Here is a 25,572-nt window from a genome sequence, read left to right on the forward strand (position 1 = left end):
TGACCTCGGTCGCGTGACCGCGGCGGGGTCACTGACCTCGGTCGCGTGACCGCGGCGCGCGACCGCGGCGGAGTCACTGACTTTGGTCACGCGATTACGGTGTATAGATATATATATAGAGAGAATTGCTATAATTTAATAAGTACGTTAATAATTTACTAATTCAATATAAGTATGTTTTTATTTATAAAAAAAAATTATTGCCAAAGTGCACATCAGGAATCTTGTTTTTAAAATCCCTTTGTTTTTTAAGGCTTCGACATTAACGTAAAGATGTTTATTATGAGATAGTCGTCTAATATACGAGATAACAAGTTATTTTATGTAAACGGCTATAAGTTCATAACCGCGTATTGTTAACACATTACTTACATAAAAACATTAAGACAGAGAATCTTTTTTGTAACATTATAGTAAAAAGATTCGTGGATTGATAGGGCGATGTATAAATATGTTGATGACGATATTTTTACGTACAATATACGTATAAAAGAACGAGATGAAAATGAGACGCATCGGAGTTTATTACGTTTATATATAGGTCAGCAATATTAATTTTATCTCATCTCTTTGAGATCCACTCTGCCGAACTCCTCCCATCGTAAAGAACTCTCCGAGATAAATGAGCAAGCATTTACACAGATTGTGCCGATTGGGAAATGTGCTTCGGTTCGTCAATTGCCGAAAAAATTTCCATTCGGCAATTAATCTCTCCCAACTTTCTGCAAAATTTTAGTTCATTACGTTTCATTTTATTAAAAAAGAAGGTTACACGGTCTGCCGCCAAGAAAAAAAACACACTTCTAATCCATAAGTATTACACGATGAAAACATTTATTACGGCGGATAATTTCTCGTCGAAAAATGTGAAGTGACTGAAAAAAACTGATTAAAAGGTTGAAACCGCGACTTTTATTGGAGCATTTTGTGCCCCTCTTTGAAAGTCTCTTTGACTTTCTATCATCAGACAGAGTTTATCGATCACCCAACGGAAAAATCTGATAACTGCTGTCTCCGCCCAACACATTCTCCCCCAAGATCTTTCCGGGCACAAAGTGGCAGTGATGGGTCAGAAAAATTGCTATCGCGACCCGATAATTCGAGGATATTACAAAGAAGATAATTCAGGAAGAAAACAAATCGGATTTTTGAGGCTACTCTCGTCGTGAGTAACTTCTCAAAGATATCCTTAATCTTTTGACGGGAATAAATCGAGACGAATCGAGAAAGTTTTCAGATTTCTCACTCTCTCTCTCTCTCTCTTGTGGCCTTAAAACTAACAAGCAGTCTGTCTGAGAATTTGCGGTTGCCGCAAAAAAATATAATATCGTAAAATAAGCAAAAACAAACATTACTTATATTTCTTTGTGTAAAATATTTGTGTTGTTTCTTAAATTTTATATTAAGCTGGTTTTTTTTATTTGTCCAGGATGGGTTTCGACGGCAGAATGTGTGTTCTACGCGCGCTGTGCGAGGCGTCGCAACGGCTAATGCCAAAAGGAAACACGTTGGTGGAAGAAATGATGAGGATATCATTCTCGTAAGATATTTTGTTTTTTTTTTTTCCACGCTACATATGAAGATCGAAATTCTGTTATTTTCCACTTGACATCTATTGATCAATACAGGGCTTTTGTTATTTCGTAAGCTCTTTTGCCTTTTTTTTTTGCTTGTGTAAAAAGCTCTTCGCTTTCAACAGTTTACACTTTATAGCGCAAAAGTGGTGTCTCTCGACATTTTTGTTCAAGTGTAATTTATATGTATATATATATATATCTTTTGATCCATTTTTCCTAACACTATACACGAGGGTTGGCATTGCGATATCATATAGGTTTAATTTAAATAAAAATAGCAACGGTAGAGTTCTTTTCATTTTATTCTTTTCAAAGAATAAAATAATTTTTTCACAACGCGGACGAAATTACAGACAAAAAAAAAACGTGAATTACATACGGCTTAAAATAGCTCTTTGCTATTCAGCAATTTCGGGAGGCACCTCGTCGATTATACGCCGCAGCCACTACGAGTTCTCTCATCATCTCGACAGGCAAAATTGCGCAATTCACAGAACGTTAGAAACTTTTTTTTTGTGCGGAGGGTTGGCTCCTAAAAGATATCGTTTTTCTCTACTTTTGCAGAATAACATTTCAGATATAACATCCCCCGAGCGAAACGATACAGAAAAGTGTCCCCTTAAGGATATTCTTCTTGATGTCGTTAATTCCATTTTTGTCACACAGGCAATCTGGCGTGCTATTTGCGATCTGTGAAAACAACCCTCTTCATTTTTTATTACAGACTACCCCTAAAGAAAGTGTTTTCCTTCGAGCCGCGGGAACATCACACGTACACCGAGGCGCATAAAGCCGGCCATGAGGGCAAGGACTGCGCAACCATGTTTCCCGGATGTAGTTTCTCCCTCATCGACTTGGCTCTCGGGAAATACAACGCACCCCCGTCCGATCCCTCGGAGGATTCCACCGACTATGACGGAACTTTGAGCACGGAAGACGAGCCGTCCACGGATTGGCCGAGATACTACATGAAGTAGCGCGATGCATGCAAACGGTAACCTGATTTTGTCGACGGGCGCGCGCTAATGTGCAGCATGACGCTTACGGTGCCGATAATTCGCTCGTATAAACGACCGCCGAGGGCGTTGCGCGAGGAGAGCGCACAAATTTGAATAGCCGCGCTACTAGGAATGCGCATTGTTGATCATTAATATATAAAGTTTGCTTCGTCTCTCGTTAATTATTCGGTGATTGTGATTGTTGTTACATAATTATTGCATAAAATAGCAAAGCAACATGCGTATAATAATGTTGAAGTTATAATATAAAAGTGTAATTAATGTCGTCGTTATTAATTGAGAATTGTTGATCATAGCATTAACTTGAGCATGACAATCTAGATTAAACACAAGCCGATTTGCGAGTGTATCATTAAACGAACAGTCGCCTGACTCGTGAATAAGAGAACTGGAACGCTTCGAAGAAACAGCGTATGCAAAGCAAGTGCGGTTAATATTTCCCATAATAAGCTATTGTAATTCTCCTCGTTACAACGTCATCCTCTTGCATATTGTATAATTTAACTAATTGGATAGAATTGTATTTCAAATTGAATAACATGCGACATAAAGCGAAAGAATATCTCCGAAAACCGATAGAGAACGAAGAATGTCGCCTGTTTTTAGAACAAAAAGAAATGTGTAGTTTATTTTTGTCCACAAGCATCGTACTTCTGAAATACATGTTTTTCTTTCTGTTTCTTTCTGTTGACAATAATCTAAAATATATATATATATATATAATACGTGTAGAATATAATTTACTCTTAATGTATGTAAGATATCTTCAAGACCTGTCCCGAAGACCTTTGAAATTATTCTTTTAACCGTCTTTTGGATATCTTTAAGACGTCTTTCAGATTTTTGTGCTGAAAGACGTCATAAAGTATGACGTTTTTCAGACTTTTGTGCTGACACGCGGAAATTTCATTTCCATCGCGAAGGTTTGCAACAATACCGCTTTCCGAAATTTATTTCGCGGAGAAGCGAAATAAATTTCAGATAAACAAAAATAATGTCAGAGCTTGCGTACGAGGAAGCGACGAAAAAAAGTGTAATCTTTGGAATTAATTTAGAAAACTGAACAATGACGAAAAAAATACTGATTCCGACCGAAAGTGAACAGAGGATGAGCGCGCGAATTTTTTTTTTTTTTTATCGGTGAAAGAAAAGAGTACGTAAAAAGCAAAACACAATTTTGTCAGAGAGAAAGGTTATATAACATTAGCAGAGAGAGAGAAATAACTAGTCATTCTATGTGATTAATAAAAGATACATGTATGTGTTGCATAAATATTCATTAGAGATGATAGAATTGTGTTATTGGCATCAAGCCGTATGTAACTCCGCGTTTGCACTAGGGGAGTGCAAATGCGGAGTTACATACATAATTGCGACTACAAGCGAATTTAATTTGTATCGGAGAGTGAAAATACGCGGTGCGCATATTGTCGCAATCGTATTATTATTATTATTATTATTATTTTTTATTATTATTATTCCGATTTCCCTAATTTATCCACACACACGTTTTTCATCGCAATATATTCCGTCCAAATTTTCATCGGTTATTAATAGATCTTTTTGTGACGTATTACGTGCAAAGCGCTACAAAATATTCGCATACGCGATCGAATTTTCGGATATATAATACAAATTGGAGATAAAATATGAAACCAAAATGCGGTTTTAGATTGACGCGATCTACCCAATTTATACCCCGCGTATTGTTTAAAACGTAAACGTACAAAAAACGAAGCGCATAATATACTATTCAAAAGGCTATTATACGACGTGTAATGTTTACTTTATTCGGCTTGTTTTATCTATAACTTTCGTTTTTAGGAGAGACACTCATTTTTCATATACCGCCGGCGGTTTTATAAAAAGTATACAAAAAGATGTTGATAGAGGGTTAATCGCGCAAGGCCGACGTGAATTGGGTAAGATATGACACGAAATGGGATGGTACATCAAGAACCGGTAGGAGTGGCAGGGTTGAGTGATGGAAACTAGCGGGGAGGAGAGCACTCTTGAGAGATAGCACTTATGTTGTGTATTTGCTTCTACGTGCCATAAATACTTTATATCTTCGCGGAAGAAATGATAATTTTACCGAAACCTACTTTCCGCATGCATCGCGAGAGATAAGAAATTATATTCCGCGCGAGTAACGTAACACACACACACTCTATGCACAGCCCCGAATTTTATTTTTTTTTTTAAAACATCTCAAAGTTTTTGGTAAAATCTGAAAAACAAATGTACTTTTATCGAGAAAAATCGAAAATTAGAAAGAGCTTTTTTTTTTATTTAGAAAAACTTATTGACGTAAATGTCTAAAAATATATTTTTTATCTTTGTCTCATTTTACAATACTAAATTGTACTTGCAATTGAAAACATTTACAGTTACTTGAAAAACGGGAGAACTTCTCTGTTAATTAAATAACGCACACTATCAACAACTTCTAATTTAATAGTCATTTCGTTTCTTTGAGCTTTCTCATTCGCCGCAACCCTTGTTTCAATGCGATATCACGGTGTTGCTCCCGGATAAAGCGTGAAAAATTATGTCGACCATTCGAGGGAGACCTCGAGAACAGCAACCGGTAACGATATAAGAATGACGAGACTGTTCTGCCCGTGTGAGACACCGGAGAGATATTGTACGACGGGTCGCGTCGTCGGCCTCACCGAGAAGAAATTGATTTTGGATTTATTCGATGATGTCGATGTCCGACGGGCGTTTCTAAGCGAGAATGACACTCTTGCGACGTTCTGATGTTGATGATATTAGTGGCGATAAAAGAAATCCAATATATCGATTATATTGAGGTAGAAAAAAAGCAGAGAACCAAAGATAATAGCGCCGCCAACGCGATATTTCCCACTAATTTTCCTCTCGCATATTAACCTCTCGCAATATCTATATCATTGGAGTTTCTTCTTTCCGTTCGGGTGACGATAGAGGGAAGAAAAAAAAAAGATTTCTCTCAGTTTTTATTTTTTTTTCTCTGTTTTCCCTGTACTAATATGCGACGACAGAGTCGTGTCATCGTCAGTGAACGAGGAGAAGAAGCTGTTTTATATATATATATATATATATACATATGCTCTCTTTCGCCCTATTTATACCGTAAAGGTTGCTTTGCGTTTTATTGCCGACATCGTGTTTGTTTTGCTGGCAAGAGAAGCCCTTTTTGCCGCGCTACAAGGCGCGGCTTTTTATCATTACACGCCGGGTGCGATGCACCTATCTTGGTAGCCTTGTCACACGTGTAAGCCTATCTTTTCCTGGACGATGCGCGGATAAAGGGATCTGCCTAGACGTGAATTCATAATAAGAGAGGTCTCAATTATGTAAAAATGACGCGCGTAGAGCCGCCAATGTTTCCGCGCGCGGGAATTAATACGAAATATGTGTCCAAATCGGCTTAAACGAAGACGAAAGCTTAAGCTTTTTCTTATCGGCTCGCTCTTCGCGCGTTTCAATAATGAATCGCGCGTTGTAAACGTGTATCGCGTGTCGAGCTCGAAAAACAATGAAGACGCGTTAATGCAGCTTGCCAAAACTATATAGCTCGGCGCGCGAGCGTTTAAAAAGCAATTTTGCACACATCAAGATGGAAGTTTAAAAGCTACATTTTATTTTTTTTTTTTTTGTCAATTTTACCAAGAGCCTTAGAAGTTTCAGATTAGATCAGTGTTCGCGCGATATTGCAAATTAGATTCGAGGAGACATTACGCGACATTTAATAGCACTGACGGAAGGTTAATGACGCCATTTAATGGCAGAAAAAAATGGGAAATTTAATTTTTACATTTTCGGTAGACCGCTCTTTTATGACGTACTTACTTACTGCGTAAAATCAGAAAAAACGCGTGATCGTCCGTATAAGATGCGAATCGAACGATAAAATTAAATCTTTATTATTTTTTTTTGTCCCTTCGTTTTTGTGTAACCTTTTTTTAGTGCGTGTGGTTCTCGTTATCGATATTAAAAGAAATGAGAGAACAAATTATGCGCGGGACCACTCATTTTTTTCTTTTTTTTTATCGCTCGTTTTACGGAACGTTTGAAAATATTGAATTAGAACAAGATCAATTCCGGTAACCGTCTGTGAAATGGAACGTATCAATCGTAGGGGCAATTTATTCGTTATTCGATGATTTTGTTTCCGGCCTATCGTACGTAATTTTATTTTTTCGTAATAGTCTGACATCTCTTTTCTTTCTCTTTCTCTTTCTCTCTCTCTCTCTCTCTTTTCTCTTTTTTACCGGTGAATAAAATCCGGTAAGAGTGAACGGATATCGATTCCATGACGGTGGCACCGCCCCAGTTCGCGACCAGACCGGGCGTGGTATGTGTGCATGTGTATATATATATATACACACACACAGACCCACATATATATAATATATATATATATTTGTAATGTGTCTGTGTATATGTGTGTGAGAAACCGCTTATAACAACCCTCCTTTTCCGCGACACCGCCGATTCCGTAGAGTCGGCCGCAATTCCCGCAGGTGAGCGCGGTAAGAGATATCTCTGCCACCCGACCGGTTTTCGCGGCCGCGCCGTCGAACGACGACGACGACGACGACGCCGACGACGACGACGGGTCGAGCGAAGTAGTCGAAGCCGGCAATTTCGCGGTCGATGCGGCGGGGCAATGTTGGATTCACGACGCATCGCGACACACCTCGTGGGATTCGGAAGCGCCGTAAGCACTTCGAAACGTGTTCGAGACGCGAGACGTCTGCCGAATGGAGATGTCTTGCTATACTAACTAAAGTATTGTTGCAAAAAGTAAACCGCGCGCACAAACGAAAAATCTCGTTAATTCTGCATTTTCCGTTCTATCTGTATAATGTGCTTTTTTTATTTCTGATAAAAAAATAACCATTCTCTCTCTCTCTCTCTCTCTCTCTCTCTCTCTCTCTCTCCCAGATATTAGAAGTGACTTTTGCTCGCGCACCCGCGAAAACCTGATGTTTTACGTGATTTAATTATCGATTTATTTGATGAAACTTTTTTATTCCGATTATTGCCGACCGGAGTTTGCAAGCGCGACGCGAATGGGGCGCGGTCTTCAATGATGAGTCCTGATGGCCGCTACAACTCAATGCGATATTTAACTCAATACAATGACTTTTATGTGGTATCGAACTTTTCCGATCCGCTTCTGAGTAGAAAAGTGTAGTTGTGGACCAAACTTTTTTAACGGCTTCACTACCGAGGCAACATTCCGTGAGAGAATGCAACAAAAAGTTTCTCCCTATGATATCGCGCGTCTTTAATGCATATAAAAATAAAAAACGCAGAAATAAGAAAAAAAATACTCACTCCGACAAAGAGCAAAATATCGTCGCGATTTTATTGACTATTAACTTTGTTAAAAAACGTAACGCATCGGAGTCGTTAACGCTGTTAGCGAACGATGCCGACGAAATTTAAGAACCTATTAATAAACACTCGCTGCTAATTAGACGTTAGACGATATCACAAACGAGGTTAACGAAGTTTAAAGAAGCAGGGCTGACTCCCGCTAAGTCCCTCGCGATATACAACGAGCACGCACTTAAACATCATAAATATAAAGTGACGTCAAGCTGCACTATCGTCGAAGATGCTAAGCCGCTTTGCGGGCGCGTTGTGTCGGGAGAGGGAAAGGAAAGCTCTCTCGGGCAACGAGGAGTAAAGTATTGATTCGAAAGGCATCGCGCTCGTCCCCCTCTCCCTCTCGCCCGAGAAGAAGAAATTGCTTCTTCCCGATTAACTTAATTTCTTGAGACGCGTATTGCTTCCCGGACGACGCCGATTGCCTTCAGCAGTTTCGGCTGCCGTAAGTGATACACCGTGGAAACACGGCGAAACACTTTCGCGCGAACGTCCTCTTTTTTCCCCGTTCCGTTCGTCATTTGTTACAACGGAGGAAGAAAGAAACTTGTTACGTGACATTTTTCAAACTCGACACTTCCGTATATATATAGACGTGCAGCAACGTGTAATTTAATTAGAGAATTTCGCAAGTAAATTCGCAATTATCATCACGTTTGAGAATTTTACAGCAAATTTGATTGACACGCGAAACGCATACCGAACGTTTATTTTATTATTCATCATATGTAATGAAACGCGCAATTAACTTTTAATAACTCCGCCTCGGAATTCTGTGTTATAGGATTATTAGCGGGCGAATAAGCTCATTTTCCAAATTTTTTTCGCAATGTATATATCGGCGATGACATATAATTGCAAAATTATGTAATATGCGGAAATTAATATAATAAATACATTACAGGGTATGTTTCCTTCTCTACGATCTCTCTCCACTTGTACACGACCACTAGCCTGATTATTTTATTATTTTGTTGCGCAAAAACAAAATTATTGAACATTATTTTGCCTTCACTGAAAAAAAAAAAACAGTTTTGTTGAGATAACAAAAATTTGGAAAGTCAAACCAAATGGAACGTTCTGGAAATCTAATTTTGATTAGAGATAAGATTTGGTTTTTCAGTGTTTCTCGTTGAAAGCGCATTTGTTTGTTTTTTTTTAACGCTCTTGAGAAACACCTCAAAATGTAAATAATTAAATTTACGTGAATGATTCTTCTGATCTGAATAAAGTCGAACCGCGCGCGCGCGCGAACAGAGAGACAGTTATTCTAAACCACGAGATTAATCCCTGGAAATATACGTAGTGAGCGTCGCAATTTCTCTGCGCAAGGCACAACGAGATTAATAATGAAATTACATCTCGACCACCGTTGTTTCCACTTGCTCGAGTGCGCAATGGGGAAACGAGAGCGCGCGCGACCATCAACACCCGTCGATAATTTCGCCGACGCTCGCTGCCAAAGCTTGCAACTCGCTGGAACTCTAAGATCACAGGAATGTCCGCGGGATTTCGTCCGATGTTCCAGAAACGTTGTTTTAGGACAAACCCGTCGGCGTGGTCCACGCGATATCGTATCCCCTTCGACCGGAGAAACGCATTCGGAAAGCGTTTTGTCGAAGTCAAAGGGGTGGCGGCGCGACGCGAATAGAATTTCCCGGAAAAAGCGAAACCGGCGCGCCGGTATTTTTTTTTTTTTTTTTGTCGTAATTACTCCGCTCTCTCGCGAGACTCCGTAATAAAACTGCGATCGCGTCTTGGCAAAAAGAGGCGGAGATTAATTTCTTTCAGTACGGCATTGCCAAGGAGAATTGCAGATGAATATCTCGAACTCGCCCGTTCCGACGCACGCTCTCCTCGCCTTCGGAGATAACAATAATGGAGCCAGGCGAGATCCGGTGGCTGTCCGCGCGCTTTGAAAGAATTTCCCATTTCCCTTCCACGTATTATACGTATATAAATGCATCACGCGAATTACAAAAGATAATATTTATTAATTTTATAAGCTTGCTCGGCGAATTAAACGACAAAAGATACAACAAAATATATGGAGAAATATGTTGAAAATAATTCTGAAGCCTATTTTTGAACGCGTCGCGATACCAAACTTTTCGCCAATTTTTGTTTCTATTTATTTTTTGTTTGTTTGTTTTTTTAATAATGCGGGGAATATGCGCTATCAATTAATCCGCGCGAAATTCAATTCGGAATTGGAATGTTTCTCGTGTTAACGTGCAAAAAAACACACTCGCGGTCTGGAACCTAATATATTTCCGGTAAAAAGAGCGCCTTAATACTTCAGTGTCTGCAGTACCAACGAAATAACATCAGGAAGAGAAGTTGGGAGAAGACTTTTAGATCTGTCTTGTGTAACACCGGTAGCGCATGCAAAACGAGCTGCGAAAGAGCGCCGCGGCAAAAGAGCGCGCGCGCGTGTCCGAGGTCATTTTCTGATAAACTTAGCGGAGGAAAGGAAGAACACGGAAGAAACATTTATATCTTCGACTTTTCCTACTTTGTAAATTTACGGCAGTTACGTTCCGTGCGGCTTCCCTTTGTCAACCGGAACATTTCATAGAACATAGAAACCTCATTTTCTTCCGCATATAGACGAAGTTTTATGATCGCCTCTCTCTCTCTCTCACTCACTCTCTCTTTCTCGCTATTAACTTTTAAACGAACGAAATTATTTTATAGTGCATAAGCGAAGCCCATCTCTCTTCATCTTAACGCTGCTCTCGCGGCCCCGCGAATACGAGGCGTGGAAACTTCAACGCGCGCGAGTATCTTTCGCGAGAAATCTTTTGATTAAAGAATGTAAAAAGATGCAGCGACGTGACCTTCTCAAAGACTCGCCGCTGTGAAGAAGTTCAGTTAAAAAAGTCATTTTATCGAAAAAACTCAGAGAGAGATAGAGAGAAAGAAAGAGAATGAAGGAGAGAGATAAGAAATTTCGCATTAAACTTCGCTTCGCGTTTAAGTTCGTATAGTCGCTTCGTCTAACTACGTGGTTTGGGTTTCGCGAAATACACGCGCAAAACGCCGCTGCAGGAAAACGTTTAAGCACAAGTGTATCTGCAAATAGTAATCTGTTGCGCGGCGGAATGCGATGTAGAGAATGCCGCTGGCCAGCGGCAACACTTGCGAGCAATTCCCTCCGGCGAAACGCGCCGGAGAACAACTACGAATTGCATTCTTTCCATTTATTTGCCTGAGAACGTTCAATACCCATCGTGCTGCGTTACGGCGAATAATATCGGTCCGCGCCCCGGTGTATTGTGCAACGATACGTTAAACTTCTCTCTATCTCTAAGTTCACATATTCCATGGCTCGGATATATTTGCTTATATATTTTGTACATGTACATATCTTTTATGTAGGAATTGAGAAAGCGCGAGTTCTTCGCAAATGTGTGTATCGATAATGCATTTCCGAGAGAATATCCCGCCAACTTTTGCGCTTATGATCAAATTTGCACGGTCGCTTGTATGTGTGTGTGTGTGAGAAGAACCTGTTCTCATCACACATTAAGTGGAACGTGTGAAACTTGAAAGAAGATTTGCATAATTAAACACACATTCGAAATCGGGGTTTTTTTTCGCATTTATTATTGACATCTAATCTCACGCTTTAAAGAATATCGCGTGCACGTGATGCTTTTCGAAACGAACTGTTTCCGGCACTTTCGGGATATTCCGCCCGCAACGGAAAGAGATAGAGACGAGTCGAAAAAGGGAAATTCCTGTAAGAGAAGTCTCGGACGATTCGGCACGGAAAATTCGAATACGTGCCGGGAGCCAATCTATTGAAAACGAGGACGAAAGGAAAGCCCGACAGGAATGCTGCGCGGAAGGATATTGCGTCGTCGTTGTCGTCGTCGTCGGGTCGCGAAAGAGGAATAGATACCGATGACGGGGGAAGAAACTAACGGGTTCAATTCTCTTTTTGTGTCGTCACGAATCCCAAATCGTCTTTAACGTGTAATCGCGTAGCAATAAACGTCGACGTATGTAAAACGGAAACAAATTGGCGAACACAGAAAACAAACGTTCGGCGGGGGGATGTCGTCTATTATTACGTACGTGCGCAAAAAATAAGATCTCTCGTCGTTTGAAACACCTCTCGAGAAAAGTGGAAACGCTCACTTCGAACATCTTTTTGACGCGCGTTCAAACAATTCACAAACATATCCTTCTTTTGTGACGCAGATCAAAATGTATATCTACACGTAATAAGATCGTTTCGGTATCAAAAATTTGTTAAACAGAGTGTTTGATCAATTTTGTCACGGCCGAGGTGTGAAAATAGATTGAGTCTGAACGGAAAAGTCATTTATTATCTTGCAAAATTCGCAATATTTATTTTTAATTAATTATTAATTAATTAATTAATGTGAGCCAATACACGCGTGATTAGCGACGGTCAGCTATTCGTAAGAAAGCAATGTCACACAGCTTGTTTGCTCCTCTCGCCTATGGAGGTCCGTTGCTTTTCATTGCGTTCATTGGTTCGCATTCATTAATTAATAGAAACTAATCTTTCAAAGCAAAGTGGAAAATTTTCTGCTCAGATTGACTCTTCACACTGTGTTAAAATTGTTCATACACTCTGTACAAGATGATGGTAAAAAGTGTTTTTTTTTTTTTTTTTTTTTTTTACTTGTGATAAAAGCAAAATATAGAAATAACACATGAATTTGTAAACTGCTTTTTATCTATTTTTTACAATAACGCATGGACCACTTACGGACTGGATTATTGAATAGAATTACGGACTGAGAAACGATGCTGGCAGAGAAATACGGACTTCGACGCGATAAAACGCGCGCGAGGTATCCTTCGATATGAAGACGGAAAATCCGCGACACAATGCAGCGGATAGCCGAGGTCCTTGAGATGCACGACAAAAGTCCTCAAGCGTAGGTACGCTCAGATGGTACTTGAGAAGGAGAAAAGTGGAAAAACCGTTCGTCGAAAAACGTTTTGATGCTACCTCGACTTTTGAGTATCCTCTATCTCGATTGAGGCAACGCGCGCGTGTACACGATCGCGACAGAGATACACACAGCTTTGAGTTGTTTCACGTGTTTTTTTTTTTTTATCGAAGAACCTCGGCGTAACTAATATCGTTTAAATTTCGCTTAATATCGGTTTAATCAACCTCGGCGTACATACAGATATAACGTGACGAAATAAAAAGTTACATACTTGCTAACAAGATCCCGGTCAAATTTGTCAGATATGTATTTTTTTTTGTATGAATGTAAATCAATTCCATAACGGGCTTTCGCTCTCCAATTACGACGACCAAAAACGATGACGTAAAATCTATATATAAATGAACGAATATCCATCGTGTATACATTTTTATCGACAAGCAATTTCCTCCGAAATAAATTCGTGTCGTTTTTCCGATTTGCCTCCGATTTCATTTCTCGCTCGGGCTTTGCCCGTCAATGCCTCGTGCTCGCCTTTGAAGTCAATGAAATTCGAATAAAAGGCGAGCTCATCGTTTCCGCGATAAAAATCAGATACTACAAACAGCTAGCGCACGAAGTTGAAATTGCATCGAGGAGAAGGAAAAAAAAAATCATCGCGGAGACAATTTCATTCGCGAGACAAAAGTTGCGGTCACACATTCGGTCTCTTCCCGGTTCGGTAAACAAGTTTCCGCGCTGATTACAATATGCAGTAAATATCCGTTAAGCGAACACCCCGAACGAAAATGAAGGCAAATATGAATTATGTATTTTCCGCGTCTGTCCGAAAACTCGCCGGTCGAAATCCGCGCCGTGTTTTATCCCGCGCGAAGACGAAGCAGAACCATATCGCCACACGGAATGGATGGATGGAGATATTTAGGGATTTTGTGTGCGCGTCTGACGTCACATAGACAGCGAGGTGTGTTCGATCATCACGTGGAAAAAGTTGACCGCGTATGTTGTGAGCGGAGAAACGACAGAATAAATCTTCGGGGGGGGGATATGCCGCGGGGTTAGAATCCCCCGCGACATTTGTAGCCGCTCGCCGGCGAATATTTTTGCGGAGAGAGCACACGAGAGAGGATATTAATGTCCTAACATGACGAAACTTCTGCTGAATGCCCACGGAGAAAGAGAGAAAGAGAAAGAGAGTTCTCTCTTTTTGGCCACAAACCGGTCCCTCTGTCGTACAACCACAGAGAGCGGGAGAGCTTATTTCAAGAGTGATGTAAGCACCGTTGTATAATGTATCGGATCGTGTGAGAGAAATTTTTCGAAGTGAAAGACAAATTTATACTAACATTACACCGACATATATATATACGTATACACGCGGTAGATGTAAAATATCTGTTCTGCATTTATATAGATTTTAATGTTACGCGGAGTATCGGTTTCAATGTAAAGCTTTTTCGAAACAAAGTTTTTCATATTATTTTCTATTACATCCTACTAGTACTTCCCTCCGTATTTTTCTATGTATCTCCCCAAACGGTCACTCATCCAAAGTACAAACCTTCCTCGATGTTGTTTGACGTCGGGATGAAATCTGGCGGAACGTCATTTGGTTGTTGTTCGTATTTTTTTTTTTTTTGTGTTTATGTTTTTTATCGACTTAAAAGTCACTTGCGCGTAATATATAATTTGCAAATTTCTTACAGAGCTCGCGCATATAATGTTTATGCGACATGGATGCTTCTCAATTATTTAAATACGCGCGCGATATTGAAATTTCAGCGTTCTGTCGGGTACGGCTCCAAAAGCCAGGAGTCTTCAAACATAAATGAGCTTTAAACTTTAATTTCTCTTTAAGGTGCATTGTGTTTCCCAAGTTTCGCCCCGTAATTGCTCCCTTGTTTCGGTACATTGATCAGTATAAAGTTGCTACTCTTGCCTCGCAATCTTAAATAGTGCAGCATGAATGGCGGCTTCATCTCAACGAAGGAACTTCCACGCGCGAGGACTTGATCCTAATTAACCAGAATTTATTATTCGTGACACTAATCTCTGTTTTTCAAGAAGGAAGTTCCTTAATGGTTCTTTATATGCTCACGTCGCAATTAATTTCCGAGCTACTGGCGTGGATTTATATTTTCTTCCATCTCTCCACGTCCACGGCTATTCGTCTTCTTTCCTCGCGCTCTTTTCGTTTTCAGCCTGTAGCGGAAAACAAAAAAAAAAAAAAAAAAAAAAAAAACTTTTTTCCGGGGCGAAATAACGAGGACCTAATTTGATGTGAAAACAACACATGTTGAAAGGAAAGAGAGTGGAACATTTAATAGAGACGCGTACTTTTATATTATATCATCTGCGCGAAAGAAAACCCCGATATAAAAAATATTAAAAACTTGTATGTGCGCACGAACTTTGAAAGGAAGTTTCGAGTATAACCGAGATAGAAAAAAAAAAAAAAAAAAAAAACAATTTCCGTAGTAGAGAGAGGAACAGAGTTGATGGGCGGCGATATTACGTTGCGTGCAATTAAGAAGTTAAGAGGAAGGACAGTATTTCTTATCAGAAGTTTTCAGCTTGACGACAAAAGCGAAGAAGCACGTCGACGTTAGGAGTCGGTCGACGCAGCGCGCGAAATTAATGAGCGCTACTTCCTGTTAAGAAAAAGAAGTTTCGCAGAAAAGAGTTTTCGCGAGGCCAAAAATAAATGAAAAAGAAATCGCCCTTTTTTTCGCGCTAAGTATTTTTCTAAAATGCTCGAAATTCAATCCATCATTCATCGATTTTCTTCCCGCTCCCGTCGGGGTGCGATTTTTTTTCGCTTGCAACGCCTTTTTACCAATAAAACTAGCCGAAAAGGGAGATCTATCTGGGGGGGAAAAAAAAAAAAAAATATAATGACGAGCAGGTGCGGGTTTCCGGCCGTTTGATGGATGTACGCAGTGATTTTTCGGAAGAGGGTGGGAAAGTGGCTTCGGGGGGGTGGTGGTGGCGAGAAGAAGAAGGGGGTGCTCTCCGAGAAAAGAACGACGGACTGATGACGACGGTGACGTTTGCTTTTTTTTCAATACGTTTATTATTTTTTAAACAATAATTTTAACCGTTCGTTATTTCAATCGTTTTACATACGTTGGATAGTTGTGTAGAGTGTAGACGTTGGCTTACAAATAGATTAGTTTAGTTTACCCATACATACATAAAGTGTGTGTTTTCTTTTTCTTCCCGTTAGAGTAATGGCTCCTTGTCATTAATTATGTCATTAATTATTTTACACATATAGCGTATCTGCTTTCGCATTACTATCTCTCTCTTTCTTCATCACTTCCGTACGCTCCTAAAAGCAGATCTCCCTCGCTCACGCGTTCTCTCTCTCTCTGTCCCTCTTCCCCTAATACTCTCTTCTCTCTCCCTCGGCCTATCCCTATCCTCTTCCGCTCTAAGAGTTAACCTTTGCCCTCCTCTTTCAATCCTTCGTCGGGAGCGGAATTACGTGAGGAATTATAGACGGATTTAAGTGCCATTTGCCCCTCGAAGCGACCGCGCGGAAATTGGCCGATCTCCGAGTGCGTGAGACGTCGTCGTGTGCGTTTCCGTGACAAAAGCGACGGAAGAAACACGCGGAAACGCAAAACGTAGAAAAAACGAACGTGCGCATCCGTAATTTGCGCGCACGCGCGCGCGCGAGCAAAACTGTATCCGCGTTTTGCGCCGCGGTTTAAGCCTCGGCGAGCCCCGCTTCGCCGGTTGCGCGTTGCACGAGCAACGCTGAAATCTCGCGTGTGTATATCGCGGATTAACTAATCCACAGTCGTCGATTTACATACAGATCGACGACGCTTCAGCAACAACGATCGAGAGCGATGAAAAATTATTCACTCTGTCGCGGTTTTTTTATTCAATTTTCATTTCGGATCGCGACGAGAGTCTGCTGATATTTTCTACAATCGATTTTCTTCCGACAAGTTGCAAATTTTTTGCCCGATTATTAATAAAGCGTTACTTGTTTTTGTTTTTTTATCACGGAAGATTTATTTTAAGCGCGCCTATCTAAGCGGCGGGATATCGCAATATTTTTCAATGATAAAGAGTTTTTAATCATCATAAAGTTATCAAAAACTTATGTCTATCAAGTTTCAATAGAGTCGTCGTAAAATGATTAAAAAAATGATAATTATTAATCTTTTATCATTCGATAATATCGCAATATTTTCTCTCGGGTGAGAAATCTGCCGTTCGCGTGAGAAAAAACGAATTTATTTTCATCATTCGCGAATAAAGTCGTCACTGCCATCTACGCGATTCGCGGATGTTCTCATTGCCGGTGCATCGCCCGATCCCGGGGATCACACGTCGACTAGGCGATCACTATCACTAAGTTGGGTGTATAAAAGAATCCGTAAAAGTTACTATACAGTCTATATCGTATATATATACGTAGCGTATGTGAGGCTCGCGGAGGCTCGAAAATCATCGCGACGCGCTGCTCGTAATCGCGCGCCGAAGTTCGCGTAGGATACGTTCGTCGAAATAATTCGAATTTATAGACGAAATTTCCGAAATTTATCGATGACGATTAATCCAAACATTTCGACGCGCGAATACGACGAATCAATATTAGCATAACACGTGACCGCAAATTCAATTTAATGAGTTCATTGAGTTCGTTTCGAAATACGTCGTGATACGCGTACTTTTGTGCAGAGCAGTCGAGCAGGTGTGTGTGTGTGTGTTTTGAAACTTTACGAGTTTCTGGACATCTCCAAATCGAATTCGCTCCAATCGGCGAGGTCTTATTCGACATGGAGATCCCCACGTAGAGGAAGTACATACGTGCAAAAATGTATTAATTTTTAAGTGCGACGAGATCAGAGTAAGAAGAAACATATAATGGACGCACGTTGGGCAGGTGGCACTCGTTTTTTTTCTGAGACACAGCAGACACAGACGCACAAGGAACAGACAGACAGACAGACAGGCAGACAAACAGACGGACAGGCAGACAGACAGACGGACAGACAGACAGACAGACAGACAGACAGACAGACAGACAGACGAACAGACTGATAGATAAACAGATAGACAGAGAGATCGGCAATGTCAAGAATGTAGAAGTCTCGGTGTGATTCGTTGTTTATTTAACACAAATTCCTTTCTCCCCAAATAATTTTTCGCGCTTCCTCTCGCGCGCTTCGCTTCTCACAATTTTTTTTTCGATCGCTGTTCGTTCTGTGTACATCCATTTATTGTTCGCTCGTTTGCACTCTGGTTTGTTTTTCTTTATATATATATATATATTTATATATATACTATATCGATTAGTTGCGTCGTTCACTTCGAACCGCGACTCGCCAGAACGATATAATAACGCTCGCTAATAATATTTAATGACAATAATATTCAATGACAATAATAATAAATAGTTACAATAATAGGATAATAGCGATTACAATAATAATAATATCGTCGTAATCGTATAATAATGATGACCAGCAAATGGCGGCGGGAGGTATGTTCCCTCATCCCGCTTAGCTGCCGTAAATCTTCTCTCTCCTTCTCGCATCGTATTTACATATGTATAGCAATAATCGTTTTTATTTTTTATTTTTTTTTTTTTTCACTTCCCCTCCTCCTTCGTTTACAACATCGATTAATGAAACGCCTCACTCTATACAGCGATATAATATAAACACTATATGCCGGCAATATAGTATAAATGACACTAACGATGATGACATGATGACACGCGACGCGGATGGCGCAAAGCTCACGATGTCGTCACGAAAAATAAAACAAATCGATAAAATGCAACAATGACGATAATAATTTCATTTGGTGACCTAGTCTGTGTGTTCCAAACTTAGGAAAAGAAACATCATCTCTATATGTATTTGTTTTTTTTTTTTTTGTTTTTTTTTTTAAATCGTCGTTCTTATCGAAGTTTACATCTAGATGATGTCCTACTGCACGTTTACTCCTGTTATTTAGTTGTTTTTTTTTTTTATAAAAATGTTAATTACATCTGCTGAAAATATATAGTGATAATTTCTACATCTGTATATAACCGATCAATTGATAATACGGGTGACAAGGCCTGTAATAAAAGATATGGTCACCATACTTTACGTCTGTACATTACAATCTTTAAGCGTGATAAACAAAATCCGTCAGAAAATAGTTGTTAATTATGTACAAGTATTGTAATTTATAAAATTTGTTTTCAAATAAAGCGAATTACAATAGGTTTTTTTTTTTTTATAATAAAATTAACACTATGACAGTTTTTATATTAAATGAAAATTGTGCGCACTTGAACGCGTGCGTGTGAAATGTGTGCGTTGTGTTTGAACGTTTTTTTTTCTTTCAATAAATCTCGCGCGCGAAATTTACCGTTTCTGTTTATCACGCTTAACGTTGCAAATGACTCGGAAACGCTCCTTACCGAGTTAGCGGTATTTTTAATGTCGTTTTTAAATGTAAAATTCGATTTATCACAATCGTAAATTTCTAAATTTAACACGCACATGTTTAGTGGAATTGTCATTTTTTCCGTTACAAGTCACATACATTTCCAATTATTCCGTGAATAAAAACACGAACGTTTTCATCACAAACGTATTGATTGTCAATTTTTGTGACTAAACCAAGAATCATTACTACAAATATGTATCGATACAGCGTGATAGATAGATCGCGTGAAAATGTATGTTACACGTTTCACAGACAAATCCAATATATAAAATGTCTGTGTGTTTTATATTAAACAAACAAAAACAAAATTACACACACTGTATAAAGATTTTAAAAAGACCAAGCAAAAAACGATATTATCTCTCATGTAATATTTTTAAGCGCTCTTTTAAATAAATTGCACACTTTTGTTTGCACACATAAGAGTTTTTTGTTTTTTTGCTTTTGTCAAAATTAAAAATCAAAATTTCGTAAAAAACACACTTCGATATAAATAATCGCGAAACAAACGAAGCGAATGTCGTCTGACGATTCTTTTCGTTCTGCTCTCGCCACTGTCGCGTGTTTCCCACGGCGCTTATACTGCGGAGTAATAAATAAGTTTTTCGCGAAAAGAAAAGAAGACCCTTCGCTTCCACGCGCGCCGTTTTTCTTCATTCGTCAGTGGCCGATCGACAGCCGATAGAAAAAAGAAAACTGCGCATGAAAAACTGCCCTTTCCTAACTCGCGCAAACTGATTTATTGCCTCGCAGTGTACACTTCGCTTAATAAGAAATTATTTCGATTATTTCTCCGTTTTTGACGTCTCACGTCGACGTCACTTCTCCGTGTTTCCCTTCCACATTGCAAGCATACGCAGTCACGAAATCACGCGCACTCACTCACGCACACGTACAGATCATCCTGCCGAAAACACCATATCACGCAATCACGCATGTGCACGTAGAACCCACAAGAGACACATACACACACACACACACACACACATTCTCTCTCTTTCGTTCCGATAAATACATGTAATCAAATATATTTCAAGCCGCCTTAATATAGGATAACAGTTTCTCATCTTCATTTGTATATCTCGATTTAGGCGTCGTAAATCTAAAGGATTTGCACGTGTCCGCCGTACGTTCGATTAGTTAGAAAAAATCTAGAATTTCTTAATTACCCGTAATTTTATCGTAAATATTTAATTATAGATTTCGTACGTTTACTCTCTTATAACACACGTTCACCTACGTTTTACGGATATAACAAAATGTGTTCATATATTTTATTTTATTTTATTTTATTTTTTTTTTTACTTCTTTGTGTATTACACAAAGTATATGTACGCGTGTGTGTGTATGGCCGCGTGTTTTTCTGTTTACGTACGTGTATACGTGTACGTGTGTGTGCGTGTGTGTATGTGTGTATGGGCTATGTACGTATATACGTATATAACATGCGTTTATCTGCATTTTATCTTTAAATTTTCCTTAGACATTTGTTATTCGCGTGTTATTCTAATTAACGTGACATCGTAATCATCGTAGTCGTGCGACGCGTGTTCGGAGCTCGCGATCTTCGCTCGTTCGAGATCGCCAGATAACGAAACGAATAAATACGCGGAACGCAGAGAGAAAAGAAAAAACGGGAGCGCGTCGGCGAGTTTTCGATCGGAAAAGTCCGAAAACGAATTTACTACTGAACTCTCTCTCTAGATAGCACCTTAACTGCGTTATTGACGGTACTTTCAAGTTTCGCGTTTTATTTGGAAGAGAAAAATCACTCGCTCTCTCTTTCTTTCTCTTTCTCTCTCTTTCTCTCTCTGTCTCTCTCTCTCTTTCTCAACGTTCTTTATACTCAAAGATATATTCACTTATAAAAAAAAAGAAGAAAAAAGTCTGATGTACTTACGTTAAGTGTAATAAAGTAAGATATGTGCATTTTGGAATTATCTGTGAATTGCCCGACGCGACAGCGACAAAAGCGCGTTGCGTTGGGCAATCGATCAAGCAGACGTCGTTCAGTCTAAGACCCATCACTAGCTGAAAAGAAACCGTTTCGCTGCAGGCAAAGTTCGCAGACAAAATCACGACGGTGCACAAAACTTCGCAGCACTGATGCAAGATCGAGCAGAGAGCAACGACAGCGGTGGGGGCACGCACACAAGCGAGAACTTTCGTCCTTGTGCGCACACGGAGGGCGGTTTTCGCTTGTGTCCCCACCGCTTCGATCTCTCTCGTTGCTCTCTGCTCGATCTTGTAACTCTGCTTCGCAGTCGTTCCGATCGAGATATCGATCCTACTGGCATGAAAAAAGCGCGCCGTTCTTTCCCTTCCGTTTACTTTTGGTTTCAGAAGTCCCTCCGTCCAAGCAAAAAGCGCTACGCGATGAGGGAGGGATTTCTCTCTTTTTCTCTCTCTCTCTCTCTTTTCCTTTCGCGATAAATATATATATATATATATATATATGTATATATATTTATGTATATATATTTATGTATACGTATTACGTACAGAATGAATCTCGGATCATCTTATGCTCGTCAGTGTCGCAAGAATGTTGAATGATCGACGCGCGCGCGAGATCGACGACGCGACGTTTATATACGCGAGAGTTCGTTCGGTCAATGCCACGTATCGATTTCGCCGTGAAATTCATTTTCCGTGCAAAAAAGGGGAAACGACGACGACGACGACGACGACGACGACGACGACGTGACGGTGACCAAACGAGAATTGTTCGATAGTCGCGGATGCAAACGCCTCTCTCCCCGTTCGTAATCGCTATACTTCCGTATTTCATCGTTGCGGATACATGTAGAGATGGGCGACACGCTGTTTCTGGAAATTGGCGATTGATTAGGAAATTTCGATGCGCTCGCCATCTCTGTTCACATTGTGTCGGAAGCATTGTTTTCGAATTTTTCGCCAAAAATACTCGACTTTTCATCATCTCTCTAACCTGCCAGTGATGCTCGTAGTGTCCGCGTGTATCTCCGATGGATTTCGATGTCCCCGTGTGCGTATGAACGTGCAGTATATCGAGAATCGCACGCTTTCTTTTTACTAAATATATATATATCGCGAAATGGTTGAAAAATTCTGATGATAAAAAATTAACGTTTTGTGCACGCTAACAATTTCAATTTGTCGTATTTTGATATTATTACGCTATCGCGTGGAAAGTCTACGCTTTTCGAGATCAGTTGAAAAAGCGATCTGCAATTTTCGAAAAGAAAGCGCGCGATCGCGGCGGCACTCTGTACAATGTGTGCGCATACGTGTGTAATGTAAACGTGCGATGCGTGTGTGCGATGCAAAATATGCACGTGCGTGTTTTCGCTTTCCGTGTTTTTTTTTTTTTTGTTTTTTTTGTTTTGACTCTTTGGCAGCGCGCGCGAAACACGGCCGCCAAACCAAACGGGCCGCGAAGAACTGAAAGTGGCGACGCCGCCGCCAATCATCCCCCCGGGGAATCCTGCGAGCGCGAGAAAAATCGACCCCGCGAGATCCGCCGCAAAAAAATTCGATGACGATCTCCTCGCCCGTTTCGCAACGCTCTTCAAACACTTCCCTGTGTGTGTGTGTTTTTTTTTTTTTTTTTTTTTATTTAATTCTCTTTTTTTTCTTATTTAATCGTAGAAAATGTGAGGCGTACAAAAAGATGTCCCGCGATACACTCGACACATTTCTCGTCTCACGTTGCCGCGCATCTTCCGGTCGTTCTCTCCCTCGTTCTCTCTCTTTCTCTCTCCTTCTCTCTTTCTCTTTTTTCCTCTCTCTCTCTCTCTCTCTCTCTTTTGCATCGTCGCTTCCGGTTTTCCTTCCTTGCGTAACGATCCTTCTTGCATCCGCTCCCGTCCGCCATGAGCGAGGGACTGAATGGCGCAGGTGAGCGCAGGGGAGGAGGTTGCGTCGAAGGGCTGACCCGTTTCGTCCTTTTCCACCCGCCATTGTTCTTGCCTACCCCGACTCTTCTGCCCGTTCGCTTCCCTGTATTCTCTGCCTCTTCTCTCTCTCTCTCTCTCTCTCTCTCTTCTCGTGTTCGGCTTTCGAGGGACGAGTAGAAAAAAGATGGTAGGGGAAAGGGGGTGACAGTTCCTCTCATTCTTCCGTGCTCTTTTCATCGTTCACCCGTTGCGTCGAGACGGCCGGCGAACTCAACAATAAATATTCATAGATGGCCCTGCTTTGGTGGCCGGAGCAATAAGAGTCCGTGTGATTGTCTTAACAATACTATCAGTTTTACACGAGTTTCTTTTTTTTTTCTTTTTTTTTTACTATACATAATAGTCCTTTTTTTTAAATAATAATAATAATAAATATTATTATTATTAACAGTGTGAGAGAGCCGCGTATAACATACATACTCTTCCGTCGTTAAAGTTGAGTAGCACTCGATACACTCTAAAGAGTTCGTCATTTTAATGTTGCTATTTTTTTAAGTCATTAATTGTTTTCTCTTTATCATATAATTAATTAATTATTTTATTATTGTTATTATTATTACTCGCTATGTGTATCACTATTATTACTATTACGTTTAGTATTCTTATTGTTGAAGTATTATCGTGTTTTTATTTTTTTATTTTTTTTTTAACGAGATATTCAATTATAGTTATGAACGTATCGTTATATATCACTATCCTTACATTTAATTAACTAATATATCATCTCATCCATACACACACACACACACACACACAACACTTCTCTCTTGGACCAATCTCTCGGCCCCGTCGCGTCCAAGAACATCGCGCGTCCACAAATGGCGCGTACGATGTCACATGTAATTTATAAACACAAGTCGGCATTGCGTCAACCTGATAACAGTGTGTGTTACCTCACAATCCCTACGTACGCACAACTCGGTGTCGCGATTAAATGTCCATTGTGCTCGTCGACGTTTGTGCGGCGACACGACAATTACATCTCGACTACATTGAATTAACTTCGATTGTTTTGTTTGTTTGTTTGTTTGTTTTGTTTTTTTACTTGCAAATAACACATACACAACGTTGAGCAAAGATTTCGATTTAATCCGTTCGATCGGTCGAAGGGACTTCGAGTGAGTCTCCTATTAGTCTCCGGAAATGTCCATCGCCGTCTCGATAACGTTAATCCCTATTGCTAATCGTGCTCGACGAGGGAGATACCGATCGCTGCAACTCTCCGAATCCATCGACTATTCGAAATCCATCGATCGTGTTCGCGTGATCGATAACAGAACGAACATCGACGAAACTCCGATTCATCGCACGCGCGCGGTAAAGTAATTAACGCTTGATTGATTGCACAAAGGAGACGCGCTATGTACGCTCGCTCGGTCCTTTCGTTTCGCTGAGTAGGTGTGTATGTGTGTGTAATATATACATATATGTGTGTGTGTCTTATAGATACATATATATATATATATATATATATATATATATATATATATACATATATATACATATATATTTCTTGAAATATAAAAATTATTTACGTACGACCTGTTTATTTACTTTTTCCGCTAATGTGTCCGGAATATCGGAATCAGCAAATTGAACATGGCCTGTAACGCGCGTTGCGGAACATTCAGCTGACATATACATGTACATATATATATATATGTATATATATATATTGAACACGCGCGCGCGAAACTGAACGCTTTTTCACTTTTAGCGCGCGTATGGCTTTGACAGTTCATTAAATTGCTCCGATACATTCATTTCATTAAACTGGACGTCAACAATTAACGCCGGATCAAACGCGGAACGGCGCCAAGCGCGAGTCCTCGTTATTTCCATGTGCAATGGTAAACGCGCGCGCGGTGCACGCCCTTGGCGCAGTGGTAACGAACGAAATTGGTCAGACGCGCCCACCGCGCGCGCTTCGGCGAAAGGTTAAACCCGCGTATTGTTTGAAAAATCGCGCCCACGCGCGCTCGCGCGCTCGGCGCGATTGTTGATGTTAATACGCGCGCTTTGAATTTTGCAAATTTCGAACAAGGTTTCGCGTTTGGTTAATGCCAAGGCCGTGCGCGTTACGTCGGAACGTGGGCAGTTTTTAACGCGACGAAAGGACCAGACATGCGCGTTTCCGTTCGGCTCTCATCATCGACGCGACGCCGTTGCGAACGTCGCGAGCCGACCGTGCGATTCGGATAACAGTTAACAAATGCAACAACGACACAGAGTCAAATTGAATCGGTATTAA

General features: G+C 40.3%; 1 protein-coding gene across 1 annotated transcript in view; it reads left to right on the plus strand.

Moving 5' to 3' along the window:
- Nucleotides 1–3,203, plus strand: part of LOC109857174 — an 11,768-nt gene extending 8,565 nt beyond the window's left edge. The window contains exons 4-5 of the mRNA XM_020433254.1: nt 1,430–1,540; nt 2,302–3,203. Of these exons, the coding sequence (XP_020288843.1) occupies nt 1,430–1,540; nt 2,302–2,554 (364 nt within the window). The 3' untranslated portion in view covers nt 2,555–3,203. The remainder of the gene's footprint in view (nt 1–1,429; nt 1,541–2,301) is intronic.
- The last annotated feature ends 22,369 nt before the right edge of the window (nt 3,204–25,572 follow it).

Source organism: Pseudomyrmex gracilis, unplaced genomic scaffold (assembly GCF_002006095.1).
Source record: "Pseudomyrmex gracilis isolate BER0280 unplaced genomic scaffold, ASM200609v1 scaffold_149, whole genome shotgun sequence".
Lineage (NCBI taxonomy): Eukaryota > Metazoa > Arthropoda > Insecta > Hymenoptera > Formicidae > Pseudomyrmex > Pseudomyrmex gracilis.